Raw genomic sequence first — 18,857 nt, 5'->3', positions numbered from 1 at the left:
GACAGTAAAAAGTAGGCTAATATATATATTTGTATTTATTTATTATTATTAACATAATATATATTTTTTATATTTATTTATATATATATTTATATATAGATGTAAATTCAAAAAACGATTTCCTCTTATTTTTGTCGTTGTCAGGAAAGCGGCAGAATGACACTTTAGTCGTTATTTTAGTCTCAGATCTGTTGAAACAGCGAGGGACACAACACTGCGCATATTGGGAAAATACACACTGGGACCCGGAAGTTATTCTAGCGGGGCGCAACGTCACGTCTGAACAACCGATATGAGGACCTCCCAAGGGAGACGCCCAGGAAGCATCCGTACTAGATACCTGAACCACTTTAACTGGTTCCTTTCCATGTAAAGGCGTGGCAGCTCCATGGCCGGATCTCAAGTCTTTGGATCCCTGGGCCTGAGACCACCTCACGGCCCCCCCAAATACATTCCGGCACTACAGCCAGAGCCAACCTATCCAGTGCACGCACATCGAATGTGCACACATTCTACACAACTGTAGGAGATAACAGCCCTTGAATGATCAAGAACACTGATAATTTAAAATGACATTATAATACTTTACACATTTTTTTATTCATCAAAACTCAGGGTCAGGCTCTGGAACAGTGAATTGGTCCAATTTTATAGATGGTCCCCCTGACCTTTGGGCCCCTGGACCAGACAGGTCCTTGCAACTGCCATTGGGGGTAGTTGCAAGGAGTTGCATTAGTCAACACTAATGCAACTCCTTGCAACTGCCTTTGGGGATAATGGTTGCAAGTAGTTGCATGTTGCAAGGAGTTGCATTGGTGTGGACTGGCCTTTAGGGAGACGCCAGCCACCCGCCTGAGAAAACTAATTTTGGCCACTTGTGTTCACGATCTTGGCTGCGAACCGATCCGGTGAGAGGTGGAGGTCACATAGATGTTCCGAGAATGTTATTTGAGGTCTCGTCAACAACAGATGCTGAAGTGTTTCATCAGAGACTGAGAGACCCAACCGCTAGTGTCCATCTACCCTTGGTATCTGGGCTGAGATGCAACCACAAACATTGTCACGTATTTGCCAATGTGTCACACCTTTTTCTCTGGGCTTGGCCAAAGGTGTTGATACTTAATCAGTCACCTGGTAGTATCTATCTCTATCATTCTCTCCATGTCTCTCCACTCATCATACAAATATGTGAAACACACAGGATTCATATATTATGTGTCATTAATTAACCAGGAAGTCCCCCGAGATAAAAAATTATCTCCTTTTCAAAGGGAACCTGGCCAAGATAGAACACAATTAAATTACAGTTATATATATATATATATTTTTTTTAAACTTTATATTGTACAAGTTCAAGGGACAAAGTTAATTACTTTAGAAGGTAATCATTTGTACTTGCTTTCTTCCCTCCTATTTTGCAAAAACGTGTCATTTAACCCTAGTCCTAGTCCTGTCATTCATGAGCGGGTTTAAAATTATTTATTAGAATCACTGTAAATTGAGTTAAAATTGTAACACATTCATAACATGTAGATTATATTAGTCAGCAAGATTTTTTAATCAAACATGTTTCTTCAAAATATATTTCTCTTCAAGTTTACTGTGCATAATAAAACGATATATAGTTATAGAGAGGGCTACAACTGTCAGAGAAACACTGCCACTGCTTCACACAAAAAGGTAAAAGTACTGTTGATTAATTTAAAAATCCCATTTTCCCCATGTTCCATGTTCCTGTGATGGAGTAAAAAAAAAACATACAAACAACGTTTGTTTTGCATACTCTATGTTGATTCACTTTACATGATTATATAATAACACTGCTCCCGTTTTGATTGGCTAACGTCGTGTCACTCTCCGACGCGGCGTCCAATCAGCGCCTTACGCAAGCATCCAAACAGAGCCGACGCCATGTTGTGTCCCCGGGGGCTGGGGAAGGCTGCGGAGTGCGATTGTAAATGCCACCGCCGGAGCGCGTACACTCGGCAGCAGTTCAGCGGCGTCAGTAAGGGCTTCGAGGTGATCGCGATGAGCCGTCCGTCCTCAGCCGGAGGAGGTGGAGGCGGAGGCGGAGGTGGAGGACTCGGGGCCGGGGGGAAAGCGGGCGGAGGAAAGCACGGAGGAGCGTCGGGGGGCTCGGCTGCGGCCGCGGCCGCGGCGGCGGCCGCAGTGGCGGCAGCCGCCGGGGTGGGATCCGTGGCCGGGTCGGCGGGGTCCGCTGCCCCGTCCTCCGCGGTGTCTCTGCTGCCCGTCAACAGCCTGCCCTCTCAGGCGTCGGAGCTCACCGCGCTGTTCGAGTGCCCGGTGTGCTTCGACTACGTGCTGCCGCCCATCCTGCAGTGCCAGGCCGGTCATCTGGTCTGCAACCAGTGTCGCCAGAAGCTCAGCTGCTGCCCGACCTGCCGAGGCCCTCTCACCCCGAGCATCAGGAACCTGGCCATGGAGAAAGTTGCTTCGACTCTTCCCTTTCCCTGCAAGGTAATAAAAAAGAGGAGCGATTGTGGCTTTGCGTTACTACCACGTCTCATAGCTACAAGTTGACCGTGAAAAGTGCAAACTGACGGCTGTGTTTATAAGTGCACTTTCTGTTTTAAAACAACTTCCTCATTGGAAGCTAATGCTAATGGGGCTAACTAGTGCTGACAGGTGTGTGTGTGGATGTGTGTGTGTGTGTGTGTGTGTTTGTCGTGACGTCCCTTCAGGGATCAAAACAAACGCATGACTTGGTGACGAGGTTTGTCAACGTGTCTTTCTTTTACTTTGCTCACACTTTGACAACTCTTTATCTTTATGCTCTAAATAGAGCTGTCAGTTTGTCAACACCCTGGTGTGTTTATGTTGTGTTGTGTATTTTTAGTAGGTGCCACATTGTGTCAAATACACGTAGGTGAGCCAGGTACTGAGCTATTATAAGAGGAGTAATTATATTTGTAACAATATATATATATAATTGTGTAATAATATATTACACATATTAATGAAAACATATCATTTATCCCCTCTCGTTTGCCTGCATCAATAATAGTGGCTGAAAAACATCATTTTGTACCTGATTGAATACGTTATTAGTCAAAACTTTAAACAGCACGTGGTACAGTCAGACATTAAGGATAAAGGTTGTGTTCAAATATGCAAACACATGCAGCCTAAGAGCAAGTAGTAGACATCGTTGCTAGAGCTCGGTTGCTAAGCAGACAGACGCTTAAAGGATCATGTTCCCTGGGCATATACATACTTATAAATAAATACCTTGGAGGCCAAATTAAGACTATATACTGATGGTTGTCATGGACGTCTACTCAACTATGGTGTTATTACACTGTATTGGATTTTTGTTAACATGGTTGATCAAAAATATTAATCTTTGAATAACAAAATAGATGAAATAATAATCAGATCATGAGGATTGACGTAATTTATCAAACTGCTTGATGTTATATTTAAAACATAACCTAGGTGACTTCTGTTCATTTGCTAATGGAATTACACTGTCAAGTGTCAAGTGTCTTACTGTAGTTCTCAGGTGTTTGGCTTTAAACTGAAATCCAGGTCTGATAGTCACTCCTAATGCTCCCAGTTACCTGCATCTTTTTAGAATTTGTTCAAGGTATGTAGAGCAATTGCAAAAATCTCTGACATAACAAGTATGTGTCTTCGGTCTCTGGGTTTGTGACACAACTCTGTAAAACTAGGAGAAGACCCAAGAAGAACTGTGAGTTGTTCATGCTGACAAATAGTTGATTGTGCTGCCATAACACCGTAGGCATATACAGTACAGTAATCACACAACACATGGATATGGTGGGTGTAGCTATTTATGTTTGAGTACTTGTTCGATAAGAGTGTCACTCTGAGGACATAGAATTTAGTTTGGTGTGTTGTTGACAAGTGAAAATATATTATATTGTTTAGGTGCATGGCATGCACGCTGTTTTGGCTAATGTGTTATTGTGTACACTACACTCCATTCGATTAAGCACTTGAAAGTCTTTGGATAAGAGTGTCTGCTAAATGCATTGCCTAAATTGTAATTGTACTCTTGTCTGTTTGCCTATGTTTTTTTGTTTTGTTTGTGCTACAGCAGTCATTCAGACCAGATAACAAAAGCCCACATCATTCTCTAGTTCAGTGCTTCTCAAACCTTTTCATGCCAGGGACCCCCAAATTGATATATATTTGGCCGCGGACCCCCATCTGAAAATATGTTGTGCCAGGGACTCCCAGAAGCAAAGATTTGTGTTAAAGTTTTCGCTTTAAAATAAATATGTTCAAAGATTTGCACAAATCTTCAAGATCTTTCAAAAATAGCAGATCTACAAGATCATAGGTGCCGCGCTATGAGCTTGTAGATCTGCTATTTTTGAATAGCCAAAGTATAAAAGGTTAAAATTATCGTGATGCTATATTAACACATTTTGCTGGGGACCCCCTGGAACCACCTCAAGGACCCCTGGGGGTCCCCGGACCCCACTTTGAGAACCAAGGCTCTAGTTAACTAATGGCAAAATGCACTTTACTGCTGTGTTAATTGCACTTGACTTACATCATTTCCCAGAGGGGATACTACATCAGTCCATCTAACCCGCTTGGCATTTCAGTTTTCCCCCCAGAACTTATTTGAAACGGAGGGGAAATGTTAGGTACCGAGGTTACATTCTGTTCCCACAACTCTCAAGTATCCGTATCACTAGTAGAGACAGTGGCGTGATCTCCTCCCAGGTGTGTGATTGGCTGTAACCATGTGGTTGTGAAGCAAGGCACGCCACTCACTGCTGAAAAAAGCATGCATAACCAGCAAACCAGCTGTGGATAAATGCAGGTGAATAAAAGGAATTTCTCGTATTATTAATTTCTTACATAATTATGCACTTATCAGGCGAATGTTACGATTCAACCTGGCGATAGAAGTGGTGTTTATTTCTTATTTTTTTAAATATATTTTCTTATTCCATTTTATGGGAGAGAGAGAACAGGTTCAGGGACACACAAAGAAAAAGAACCCATTGTTTGATATTCGCAATCAATACAAATGTATGTTAGCTACCACTGGCTAAGGCACGAGAAGGCAAAATAAACAAAACAAAAAAAAATCAGTTACCAGTACATCAATCCAACACGTAAACATGCATATTTTTTAGGATTAATGAATAAATAGATATTAAATAAGTGGTGTTATTTTCTGAGTGTTGGATGATGATTGTATTGATATGGTTTCTTAACCTTTGCATCTTTAATATTGTTATCATTATTTTTTAGAGGTGCTCCGAGTTTAAATTGGCCGATTTCACTCAAATGATTCGATCGGTGATCTGCAATTTACCCGATCCGGAGAAACCGTTTTTTTATGACCAAGCTGCGTTGGCACAAGATCGGTATGGGTATCGGCCGATCATGAGGGGAAAAAAATTGTGATCGGAATCGGTCCCAAAAAGGCCTGATTCGAGCACCCCTTATTATTTTAGTTGCTACCCTTAGCTGGGTCTACTTTTCCTTCTGTATCTGTGCTGTCTTGTAACTTCTGTGCTGCATCTGGCAACTGAATTTCAATAAAGGTCTCTATCCATTTCTAACCACTTTCAACCTGCCGTGCCTATTTTTGGCACGCACGCATTTTTAAACATTTTCAAAAGTAGCAGATCTACAAGCTGTTGAATGGTGCTTAAGTGGTTAAATGAAATAAAATAAAGTTAATTTTGTGTTAATTTTAGTGAAGTGTTCTCAGCAGTAGAAACATTCATCAAATCTAGTTTATTTTTATTTTATTAGAACATTTTGCATGTTTTGATCAAATATGAGTCTGAAAACATCGGCTTTCAGTGGTCTAGGACTCTCAAAAACGGGGGTGGGCAACCGTTGAGTCTATTCATGACACATGCACGTGCACAGTGGTGGATTTTTTCTGATACTGGCTGGCTATAGCAGGAAAAATTAGTTATCGTTATGACGATAATCTGAAATACTTCATCAGAGACAGAGAACCCCCCATAGAATACCTTTTGTGGACACCTCAGCCTGGTATCTGGCCTGAGATGAGAAACTCGCATCATTGATCATTCATGAATGGTCAGCTAATGGCTCAAAACCCACAATGATTGTCAATGTGTCGCACCTTTTTCTCTGGGCTTGGCCCAGGTGTTGATACCGGGGGGGTACAGTTACATCTCTCTAGCTATTACACTCTCTGTGTCCCACTCTCGCTCGCCACACCCACTCACACACATCGCACAAATAAACACACAGGATGAATGTGTCGTCATAACAGAGCTGTGGAGAGGCATCCCTGCAGCACCACATAGTTTAGTGAGTGATGCCCTCCTCTGAAGGCGGCTCGCTGACAGCCTTCTGCTCCGTAATGGGACTCTGATTGCATTTCAGCAGCATTAAAGTTGTATCCATGCTCCGTGGTGTTGGGGCGCAGTGTAAGCTGATCCCTGATCCTTGATCTGTCCTCTACTCTGTGCACAGCTAGAGACTGTGTGGTGGTCAGATGTGGTATGTGTTAATAGAGAATAGGGATGCAAGTATTACTAATTTTCTTAGTTAATTCTGTTGATTACCTTTTTTGATTAACCAAATAATTGAGAAGTGCTTTGTACAAGGGTGTCGTGCAATTGGCAGATCTACAAGCTCACAATGCATTGCACCGTGATGTGTTGTGAGCTTGTAGAAATAGCAAATTCTTGAATGTTTTATAAAATAAAATAAAATCGATTTAAATGGATAAGTATTGCACCCCTAATGTAGACAAGAGGTTGTTAAAATAGAAAGAGATTGTTGTAATAGAAATAAAGGAGAAGAAGAGGGAGTGGGACAGTGGGTTTAATGGGCCATTCTTATTTTGCTGTATGCCCGTGTACCGTCTCACTGCCTGAAAATAACTTATGTTATTTTTGGTGAGTGGCATGGTTGTACGAGGAAGTATAAGTACTAGTGGATGAAGGCAAGTAAATGGACAGAGGGGGAGGAAGAGAGAGAAGTGTTAAGAGAGGGGAAATAAAAGAAGAGGAGAGGGAGAGAGATGGGGTTTTATCCAGACAATGCCCTGTCACACCCTGATGAAAGCTGATCCAAGACCTGTCCAAAAACAAGAAGTGAAGAGAGGGGCAGAGGGCAAGAAAGAATGAGATGGTCCAAGACTTTTACAGTATAGAAGGTTCCTGTGGATTTGTTCCCCCTCTCCTTGGTGATGGTTGGTACGACTCAACCTGCATGAGGTAGAAAGTGCATAGCCTGGCCATGTCCACCTGGGCTTTTTTTCCACAGTTGAAAACGCCAAGGCACTCGCCTTCCAAACGCCCGAGTTGAAAAATATTTCAGCTCTCAGCAAGCAGATAAAATCGGCAGATTGGAACGCGCGTTCGCAAAATAAACTAAATCGTCGTTGGATGATGGTATCGGCCATCGTTTCAAGCCTCATCGCGCTGATGGGGGTCTCCAAAAATGCGGCGCTCTCATTGTAAACAATTCAAAATATACGCTGCGATCAGGAAAAAACATCTTGGTGGACACGGCCCCTAACATTTGCTAATAACAAACCAAAAACATTGTCCAGTGCAGCACCATGCAGAACTGTGGTCTCCAACCAGGGCCTCTGGCCAGTCGATTGCAATAATCAGATTATTCTTGGTATACGCTTAGGCAGTCAGACTTGAGCTCCAAGCCAAGAGTTGACTTGTTGATTTTGGCAAGAGCCATTTGCTCCTCCTCCAACTAATTCTCCTATTTTTGTATTTCCTAAATGATCTGTCACTGTGCTGTTTTGGTAAAAGTGACATCAGATTGCATGCAGCCATTGTAAACCTATAAACTCGCAGGTAATTACTGTTTTTGTCTCAGTGATAATCTCCCCATCCCTGTAGCAACTTGTAGTACAGTTTTTCAAAGTGTACTGCAGTACTAGATTAAGATTTTCATTTTTAGGTTCTTTGGGGTATGGGTTTATATCCAATCCTAGAGACTTCTTTTGGGAGTAAATCTTTGTACAATATGTCTGCTAAATATTACAGTTACAAATATACTGTGATAAATTTCAGAATTTGCTAAATGTCTTCCCTCTGCACTTAAACCATTCAGAACATTAATTTTTGTGACACGTGCTGTCAGTTTTGTAGTCTCTGCACAGCTTAGGAAAACTTTATTTAGGAAGTTGCTCAAGTAAATGTTCTTTCTATACAGCGAATTGCAACTTCACTACACACGTAATGTTGATGTATTGGTTGCAAAATATTCTTTGACAAGTTGCACTGAAACCTACCAACCTCTGCTACGTTCACTCGGGTAACTACGGACCTGGTCAACGGCATGATAAATGCAATAGGCCTGTTTACTTGCTTTAAGCCAGCATTATTTCTAACAGTGCTTGCCATACACTGTGATGGCCAGAAGGTGTCACATTTACATAATTCAATCATTTGCTTTTAACAAGAGTTGGGCTCCGTGGGCACTGGGTGGTTATTGTGGGATATCCAACAGGTATGTGACATTGAGAAATGGTTTCATTTCATTGATAGCATTGCCTTAAAAAGCTCCGCTCTTACATGATTTTCACAGTTGTTAGACCCCCCACCCCTCTCTCTCTCTCTCTCTCTCTTCCCCCCCTCGTGATTAACTCCCTCTCCCTCACTTTGATCATTAATATTGTGAAGATGTAGCCCAGCCTAATGAGAAATTAAGCAACATTTCATGCTCCAGCTGAGCTTGGAGATGAACAACACACACACGCACGCGCACACACACAAACACACACACACACACCGACACCGGAGTGAACACAAATAGAACACTTTTTTCCCATCAATAATGGTATAAAGACAGTCCAGAGGTGGAGCTAAAAGACAGGCAGAGTAAGGAGGATATGACCTCTGTCGCTATGGTTGATTTCACAGAGGAGATGATGGCAGTGCACATGCCCTTGGTAGTTATATGATGAAGTGGTGGTGTCTCCATGTACAGTACACACACACACACACACACACACACACACACACACACACACACACACACACACACACACACACACACACACACACACACACACACACACACACACACACTAGGGGAGGAGGCACTGTTGTTTATCGAGGAACACAATGAGCTCTTGGGGAATTGTGGGTAATTAATTTTGACTGAACGGAACCCCACTGAGTTAATTCCACTCCAGAGGGTTACGTTATTTCTGCTGCAGACCTGGGAACCTTGATAAAACTCTTTGTCTCTGAGGTTAAAATGGCACACACACGCTAAACCACACAACATGAGGAAATGCCCTCGAGCAAGGCACTGAACACCAAATATTTCTAGGCACTGCAAGTGACCTGTGCACTATGACCTCTCTAAAGGGGGATATTTGAAAAGGTAAATTCTGAAACCCTTGTTTTTGTTCACTTGATTTTGGAGTGTTATGAATCCCCACACTGGGTATGAAAATCTGTACAGGGAAGGTGAATGACTGAGGTGGCACTATAGTCTGGTTTATTCATGTTTTATAGATGAAGAGGGCCTTTTATAGGAAGGAATTGTTAGAACTCCCCACATGCAATCTGTTCAACAGTGATTCTCTTTGTATCCTCCTCTCCAGTATTCCTCTATCCTCTCCTATCTAACATTTCAAGCTCAGTCAACCTGAAAATCTCCTCATCTACATTCAGATGCAGACTCTCCTCCTACCTGCAGGTGTTTGTGTCTGTGCACACTGACGTTGGCAGACTGCCAATCCCATCCCCTACCCCAATCCTCTTGCTTGGCTGCTGTGCGCGTGTGTGTGGGGGGGTTTGTGACAGGGTGGGATGTTCCTGTTATTGACATTCTTCAGTCTAGCTGAGGTCTTGTGGGGTGTGTGTGTGTGTGTGTGTGTGTGTGTGTGTGTGTGTGTGTGTGTGTGTGTTCGTGCCCAGTAGCAGTCACAGTGGAGGCTATGTTGAACCTGTCATAAACAGTACAGTGTAGTGATTCTGCCAGCACTGCGTGTCACATTCCATTTGGTAGTGTTCTGAATTAATAAGTATGCAGGACAATACCAATGATGCATTGGGCGAACAGCCAGAAACACTTGACTTTAGGCAGTAGTTGGTCAAGTCAAGTGGTTAAAGGGATATTTCACTTTCAAACATGTTTTTAAGTGGCTTGATTCAGGTGTTCGTCTGTGCGTTTCTCCATCCTTTTTGTAAAGGATTTCTTTAACTAGAACTGTCCGTTTTGTTGAAATTAGCATGTTGAGCAGGATAAGGAAAGCTGAACAGCCTCACCCTTCCTTCCCTCTCTCTCCTTTCCTCTGTTGTTTCCTCTCCCTTCCTCGTCTCAACTCTCCTTTTGCCCTCACTCGTTTTCCTTCCTTTCCACCTCAACGCTCCAGTCTTCCCTTGGTTACCTGTTTTTCTCCCTTCTTCCTCTCTTCAACACTGTGGATTTGACTGTGCAGTCTCAAATGCTAAGGTGTGTGTGTGTGTGTGTGTGTGTGTGGTGTCGTTAATCTGAGGAGACCCCGTTGCTGGTCACCCCTGAGTGCCCAGTAAATTCCCCATCCGTCAGCACTTAATTGAATTGCAGCATTTTTAAAAGGACAGCCAATCGTACCCGTCTCTCGCTCGTTTCTAGTGATGCACAGAAAGTAAAATGATAGTCCGTAACCAAAAATAAGGAAACACTTGGCAGAATACTGAATGCCCTTTTTTTCCCCCTTTTTTGTTTTTGTGTGCAAAAAGTGACCATGTCATTTGCGTAAGTAATCTTTTATATTTATTCTCTGCATAGCATCAAGAGGTGCATCGCATTCGCAACAACACCAAACAAATGCAAACCAAGCAAATACAATAACATATAGTATTTATTTTGTTATTTAGTCACAAGCTGTTGTTAATACTTTTCATTCGTTCAATATTTATAAAACACAGACAGACTTTTTACCACTTTCAACCTGGTATCCCTCACTGTCCTTCGGTTTTCGGGAGTACGCTGCTCTGATTGGTTTGCAAAGTCGGTCCCAAGAAATAATTTCCAATGTATCACAACATCATATCGTTGGCGAAGTCAGTACCCCAGAAATCTCCCACAGTACATTGAAATGCATTGTAAACATCCCATTGCTGGAAGAGAAAGTCGCTGCAAAATTTCCGTTCAGGGCTCTACACTAGGGGTGCCGATTCGAATACGAATCACGATTCTCATGTTGGACAATTCAGAATCGATTCTCAAAAACAAATAATTTTTTGAAAAAAATAATAATAATGACATTTTTGAGAAGTGGCAAGATTTTGAATCGGGAAAAAAACGTTTTTAAAACGGGGAAAATAACGTTTTTGAATTGGGAAAAAAATTGTTTGTTTTTAAAAAATCGGGGGAAAACGGAATCGTGACCCCCGGAATCGAATCGTGAGATAGCATAAGATTCACAGCCCTACTGTACACTAGACCTGCCCTTGTCAGTCCAGCTCTAAAAAAAACACTGTTACTTTGTCATTCATGAAAGAAAAGAAACATAATATTCCACTTCAAGGGCTTTCGGTGACAGGCAATGAGAAGACTGAAGACAAAAGAAAAGAAAAGAGTATTGTTTTTTTCTCCCTTTAAGCAGCTGTTTCTATTTCACGTGCTGTCAGTCAGCCAGCCAGCAGAACTGCTGTGAACACTACCTTGCTCACACACACACACACACACACACACACACACACACACACACACACACACACACACACACACACACACACACACACACACACACACACACACACACACACACACACACACAGGTAGAGGTAAGCACAAACATACAGATATAATCACTGTTAGATAGATCCACATGTGCATATAGGTAACTCATACACATAGATATAGCCTGGTAAACCCTCCCTCCGGAAATCTCATTTCTATTTGATTCCAGGAGTGAGTCTGGCCTGATAGCCCATTGTGGGGGTTTCTAGTGGAATTACCAACTAACCGAGCCTATCAGCGTCGTCGCACATCGTTCTGTGATTGACAGCGACAGTTGGCCAATCAGGTGGCGAGTTTGAGTGAGCCCAAAACACGAACGGCAGCCATCTTTTTCTTGTCCGCTATATTCTCCGCTATTTTTTTACTTCAAAAAGCTCTCTAACTTCTATTTTGAGGCACGGAATTTACTTATAAGATATCGTTTGGATAGAATTTAGTTGTTTAACTTCATATATGTGGTCAATTAATCATGACAAAGCCTATTTAAAAATAAAAATTTAGAGAACCGGTAGGGGCGGGCAGTGACACCCATGTATCCGAATAAGGCAACCCATTTTGGGCATTGGCCGTCTCAAAAGTCCCGTTGCGTCATATTAGACTGGTGAACTGCTGATTGGCTGAAGGGGAAAAATTATCATTGGCTGAAGGGGTTGTCAGTAAACGGTATTACTCCCGCCCAACTCCAGCCCACAGCCAATATTGCAGAATGGGCTATCAGGCCAGACTCACTCCTGGAATCAAATAGAAATGAGATTTCCGGAGGGAGGGTTTACCAGGCTAACATAGATACACCTACGAGCACGTAAACATGCACCCACACATGGCAGACACACACACACACACACACACACACACACACACACACACACACACACACACACACACACACACACACGGCATACAAGAATACACACTGACACGTAGACACATGCAATTATACACCAAAATCATGGAGATATATATTTACATATGCTTGCACGCAAACTCTGCACAGTTCAAAGACCAGGCCAGAGACATAAACATGAGGACGGAAAGGAAGGTGGCTTTCAAGCAAAGTGTGTGTGAGAGATGATGGTCTATCCTGGGGGGGGGGCTTCAACAAATGCCAGCAGTGTTGCGATGAGGGGTAAAGCTAAACAGAAGGAGGGAGAAAAGAGGAGTGAAGGGGGATGAGGGATTTGCTCTTGACGGACGGATTGAGCGAACCCCCCCACCCACATCCTCCGTTCCTCCTCCTCTTCTTCCCTCGGCTCCGTCGGCACTCACTCTCTCTTTCACTCAAGCACACGTACACATTCAAATCCTTATTCCCTTGCTCGCAAGCAAACACACACATGCACACACAGCTGGTCTTTCCCCGCCCCCCTGTGGTGTGTGTGCCAGCAGTGCTGCAGTGTTCCAGTGTTCCAGTGACGGCAGAGGTGGATGGTGGTTGGTTGGTGGGGGAATGTTTTCCGGGCTCAGTCTGTCGCTGCACAGGGAGCGAGAGAGTGAGAGAGAGGGAGGGAGGGAAGTGAGTGAGTGAGTGCGTTAATGCTGGGATTCACCGCTCTGAGCGCGCAAGGGGGAACGTCGCACAGCTGAGAGAGGCAGTGTGTGTTCCCGTGTCTGTCTGCCGTGCGAACAGGGTTGTTGAAATTCCTCCGTGGAACGGCTAACATGTGGATTTGATTCGGAAGGACTTTTCTGGCGTGTATCTGTGTATGTGTCTTTCTAGCTGTGAATGTTATTGAGAGAGCGAATGTGGTTTGGCATCGTGTGTGTGTGTGTGTGTGTGTGTGCTGTGCACATATTGCAATTCCCCTTCTAGAGTGTTGAGACATGGCTGTGATTCAACACTGGGAGTGAAAGTGAATCAGTCTTTATTTTTGTTTGTATGTTGTATGCCTGGCATCAGGTCAGTGTTGCTGTTATGGTATGGGAATAAGACTTGCTTGTCAATTCTGCTCGAAGTAGCCGAGATGGGGATTTGATTTGTGAGAGTTAAGTGTGGCTTTTCTTGGATCTGTGGTAGTCAGGCGCATTTATTTCCAAATCGCAGAGGACTAGGAATAGCTACTGTTGCCTGCTGACACACACTTTTGGGGATTTGGCTGCCGCAGCAGCAGAGATGGACAGAGACCTGGAGAGAGACGGGGATTGTGTGAGAGAGGGAAACACTGAGACAGCTGTTCCATTGCATTAGTACTGCTTCTGTTCAACTGAGCCTGGTTGGAGCCTCTGGTTTTCCCTTTGGTACGTCCATACCTGACTTGAGTGCCTGTGTGCGCGCGTGCGCTACTAAATTATGAGTCAGTGTCAGTGACTTCATAGTGACTGTACAGTGAAGCAATTATTCTATTGTTTGTGAGTGTGATTTCCAGTAGGTCCAGGCGCTGCTAGTAGCCCAGCTGGCTACTGAGTGTTCAACATGCCAAGAGTGTAGAATGTAGATACAGTAGATGTCATATGCAAAACAGTGGGCCATTATAATGGAAATGGAAATTATGGCATCATTATTAGTTGTAGTAGTTGAAAGTATATAACATAAACTTTGTGAATAGAATGCAACTTCTTCAATTTATGAAGAATTTCAACCGGTCAACATGGCTCATTATCACAGCTGTATTCTGAATGCATACAGGTTTTCTCTGACTTCACCAGGGATAGTCTTTAGGTTGCTGAAATGCTTCTGGCACGATAAATCATGTGAAACCATATTCCAAAACCACACAAAGTGTCTCTCTCTTTACCAGGTCTGACTGTTGGCATGCAAGGCAGTCACGGTGTTTACGTGAGAAAGCAAGAGTGGAATCGCTGAATTCCTTCACGCACAGACGAAGAGCTCCTTAGCTCCAGGTAGCTTTGTTTTGGTTAGTGAGAAAACAGCTGGTCTTTCATTCTTTTTTTGTGGTTTGTTGTCGTGATGCATTGTGCAGATCTGGGGAGATTAAGCTAAGTGGTAGCTGTTGTGTGAACTGTGAAGCTAAGCCAGCGTGTTTTAATTAAAACTACATTTCTGCCATCAACCAACAGTTGGTATTAGGGTCCTCTTCTTTCCCTCACGCTAACACTGTAATTTAGAAAATGTGTCCCACTCCCAACACTTTTTGCATTGGTTTTACTGTTATTTTTCAATGGGGTGAACATTGAGCTACACTCTCTGATTTCCTTTGTTGGATTCTAACAGAAATCCACTAGAATAGGAAAAAAAATTAATAGAGCCCATACACCGATCTGCTGCAGTCCTGACTACAAACTCACAACGTTGTGATGCATAGTGAGCTTGTAGATTGGCTATTTTCGCAAATTCTTCAACACCATTTGATTTAGAAAAATCAATTCCCTTTTTTTCCCCGTGGCGGTGTACAGTATATCGCACGTCTCGATTATTCAATAATCAAAAAAGTAATTGATTGAATAATGGCTAAGAAAATAATCGATGCTTCCTAGTTTTTTATATTTATAGATTTCAATCACTTGCATCATCGACATGATGCTTCAGGGTAATTATTTTCCTCTCAACAAAATGTCTTTGTTTTTCAATGTTGCTAATTGGATTCAGTTGCAATGGCACTTTTCCAAAACTGTGTTATTGGCAGAGTGTTAAAACAGTAGAGCAGTCTACTGTAAAAGGAATCTTAACCATTTGTCACACTTGTTAAGTGTGCTCTACTTACAGGCTCTGCTGGTAATCTCTCTTTCTCCTATGTTACCCCCCCCCCCCCCCCCCCTCTCTCTCTCTCTCTCTCTCTCTATACTGTTGCTGTCTTGGTTTTGCAGCTGCACTCTCTTGTTCTCTCTCTCTCTGTCCCTCCCTGTCGCTGTCTCTTTAGCCCCCCCTCCCTTCTCTGTCTGTCTGTATGCCATTCGATCTGTCTGTTTTATGAATAGCTACCAGAGTAGAGCAGCTGTTGACTAGCTCTTGTTACCTGGCTCATTGTCAAGTCGATCTATCTCTTGCAGCATAGGGAGAGTAAAGAGAGACAAACATAGGACGGTACAGTGTGCTGAAATCTAGGGTATATATTGGGTATATTTAGCATCTGTTACCATGTGGCCTGTGGAAGGTGCAGTGTGTCAGTATGTTGGTTCTTTAGGGGCAGGATAAGAATATATGCTGAAATATCACTGTTCCTGAGTGAACTGGCACATTGACAAATATTTAGCTTCAAGCAGTGAGCAGGTTTCTTTTTCTGTGGCAGTCAGACAGGGTGTACGTCAGACAGACAGGCGTGTTGTGTTGGGGTCTTACTATTAATACAGTGGGACCCTCACAGGACGGCCGTTGAGATGGAGATTGGATCCGCTTTGTGAAGTCACAACGGCGTAAGGCCATTGATAGGTCTCTTGGGGGTTATAGTAAAGACTCAGTGGTGCATGAAATTGATTGAGGGAAGCAAGTGTGTGTGTTACAGCAAGATGGTGTGAGTGTGTGTATATGTGTGTGTGTTTGTTTGTTTCAGTTAGTGTGTCTGTACAGCCAGTGCTTCCATCCAAGTGTACAGCGTCAGCCAGTGCTTCCATCCAAGTGTTATGTTAATTATGATGTATTGCCCTAGAAAAGCAGAATGATTACTTTTTTCCAGATGAAAAGCTATGCAAAAAGCAATGCCAAAAAATATATTCTTTCTAAATAATGATGATTAAACAATTATTTACTGATTTAAAATGTACATGACATTCGGATGGAAACAACTTTGTATATGTGCTTATAATAGAGAATGTGTTCAGTAATGCACGTTCAACAACAGTTGTATGGGTGGAACGGTTATTGAACGAATCAATTTGATTGATTATAAAAAATATTTGAAAATCAATAATTAACTGAAATAATTGATTAATAATCAATCCCTATTTTGGGCATGTCATTATAATCAAAACAAAGTACAAATCAAAACATTGTGTGTTGTTCGTGAAGATCTACAAGCTCACAACGCGTCAGTGAGACGTGTTGTGAGCTTGTGGATTGGCTATTTAAACTATTTTTGCACAACATCGTTGTACGATGAAGCATAAAGTAATGCTTAAGTGGTTAATCGATTTGTTAATACATTGTTTTTAAATATATTGTTTTTAAAACACTCCTCGATTTTTCAATTAATTGGAAAAAGTCATCAATAGAATAATCGCTAAGAAGATAACCGGTATCTGCAGCCCTAAACAGATGTATGTGTGTATGTACCGTATGTGTAGGACGGCTTTAACTAGTGGGTGTGATGCTCTGTCCGGCCTCCTGCCTGCCCCTCCTGAGGGAGTTGGCTCAGTGGCGCTGCCTGCTGGGCTGGCATCGGCATCGCGGGGTCGGTTCAGCTACTGCCACAGGGGCAGCCTGCGCTAACAGCGGACAACAACAACAACAACAACAGCAACAAGGGTCAGAAGTCAGGGGTGGGGGCGGAGCCACTCGGCCCGTCTGCCACGCCAGACCACAGCCTGGCAGTCAGGTGAGTACTGAGGCAGTACCAAGGACATATACTATAGGTTGGATAGGTTAGACCCTCTATACTTGGTAAAATGGACCTGAGTTGCACTGTATTCCACCCCCCCCCCCCCCCACATCAAATGTCTTTGCCAAAAATAGCTGATCTAAAAGTTCCAAAAGTGTGAGCTTGTAGATCTGCTTTTTATGCCGAATATTCTCTCCAGCATAGGGATGCTGGGGTTCAAGTGGATAATATGCTTCTTTATTTTCTACAGCGTCTGATGGCAAAAGTCTGCTCCATCGCTAGCTTTTGTTGCATCATGATTTACATCATGATTTACATATAGAGGATGGCTTTTCTTTGACGGTTTTTGACGGTAATATCACTTACCTTTATTTTGAGGCTTTTTGATGTTTGTCTTTAACACCCGACAAACAGAAAATGCAAGTGTTACTCAAAATATTTTATGCATCCATGCATGGCAAGGACATTTATATAATTAAAAGCCTTATTTAAAAAGCTTTATTTAAACTAAACCGGCATGAGAAAACTAAATTTGATTGTTTCAACACTCGATCCATTTCGGATATTGAGTATATTATATATATTGTGTATATATATATATATACATTGTTTTTATATAATTTCATATACATCTCCTAAAGGGCATCATAAAGATAATCTATTTCTTTTTTTTTGTCAGTCACACAGTGTTATGTGTGCTTAATATATACAGTATATGTGATCCAGTAGTATTGCTGCTGCTAAGCAGTGTGATTGTTTTTCTTCCATGTCTTTTTTGTCTCCGCCAGGCCGAAAGGCATGTCGAGAGAGTATGTTTTACCCCCTGTCCGTCCGTCCGTCCGTCCGTCCGTCCGTCCTGTCCGTCCGTTAGCAGCTAATCTCTGCCACCGTTGGCCCGGCCGCTGCGAAACTGTGCACGCACACTCCCTGGATGCCAACTCAGAACCCCAAATTTTTCAGATTGGCCTGTTATAGCGCCACCAGGAGGCCGATATGTGCAAAACACATTTATTGATACTACTCCTACAGATTTTGTCCAAACATCACACAAATCGGTACACAGTATCTCTATAGTCATGTGATCAACACGGATTTATCCGATTTCCCATATTCCATCCTGATTGCCTAAGATTGTCTTCCAAAGTTTGCAGGATTGGTCCGTTTTGAACAAAATGCCTCAAATCATGAACGCAGCTTGCGATTTCCGTGAAATTTCACACGCACATTTCTATTAGGCCGACAAAAAAATGCCACCCTTTTCACATTGGCCTGTTATAGCGCCACCAGCAGGTCTAATTTTGCAAACATATTTTTGGAACAAAATGCCTCAAATCATGAATGCAGTGTCCGATTGCAGTGAAAAGCCCTTGAACAAATGGCACCCTTTTCACATTGGCCTATTATAGCGCCACCAGGAGGCCACAATAACGTACCTGACCTGGCGGAGACCTGCACTTTTTCTAGTTTTATTATTATTTTCTGTTGGCAGATGGATTGATTGGTCACATAATTTCCATCCATTTCGAATGAACAATTCCATCAGACTCCATCGGTTGTTCTTAATACACTTGAACCAAATCCATTTTTTCCTAGAACATAGTTTGTCAGTATGTGTTTATGTATGTTTATTTGTTTGTACCCTCAAAACGGCTCATGCCGCTATGTGCATACCATCACAAAACATCCTGAAAGTCTGAAATGCCTGGTGGTGACTTAAAAGTG

General features: G+C 42.6%; 1 protein-coding gene across 1 annotated transcript in view; it reads left to right on the top strand.

Moving 5' to 3' along the window:
• Nucleotides 1–1,947: 1,947 nt before the first annotated feature.
• The window catches only part of siah2l (seven in absentia homolog 2-like), a gene marked incomplete at its 3' end in the record, with an annotated part of 37,654 nt that continues 20,744 nt past the window's right edge, over nucleotides 1,948–18,857 (top strand). The window contains exon 1 of the mRNA XM_080436358.1: nucleotides 1,948–2,478. Coding sequence (XP_080292484.1) covers nucleotides 2,029–2,478 — 450 coding nt within the window. The 5' untranslated portion in view covers nucleotides 1,948–2,028. The remainder of the gene's footprint in view (nucleotides 2,479–18,857) is intronic.

This window comes from Gymnoscopelus braueri (assembly GCF_963280865.1).
Source record: "Gymnoscopelus braueri genome assembly, chromosome: 8".
Classification (NCBI taxonomy): domain Eukaryota; kingdom Metazoa; phylum Chordata; class Actinopteri; order Myctophiformes; family Myctophidae; genus Gymnoscopelus; species Gymnoscopelus braueri.
Note: the sequence above shows the minus strand (reverse complement) of the source record. Positions and strands in the feature narration are given on the sequence as shown.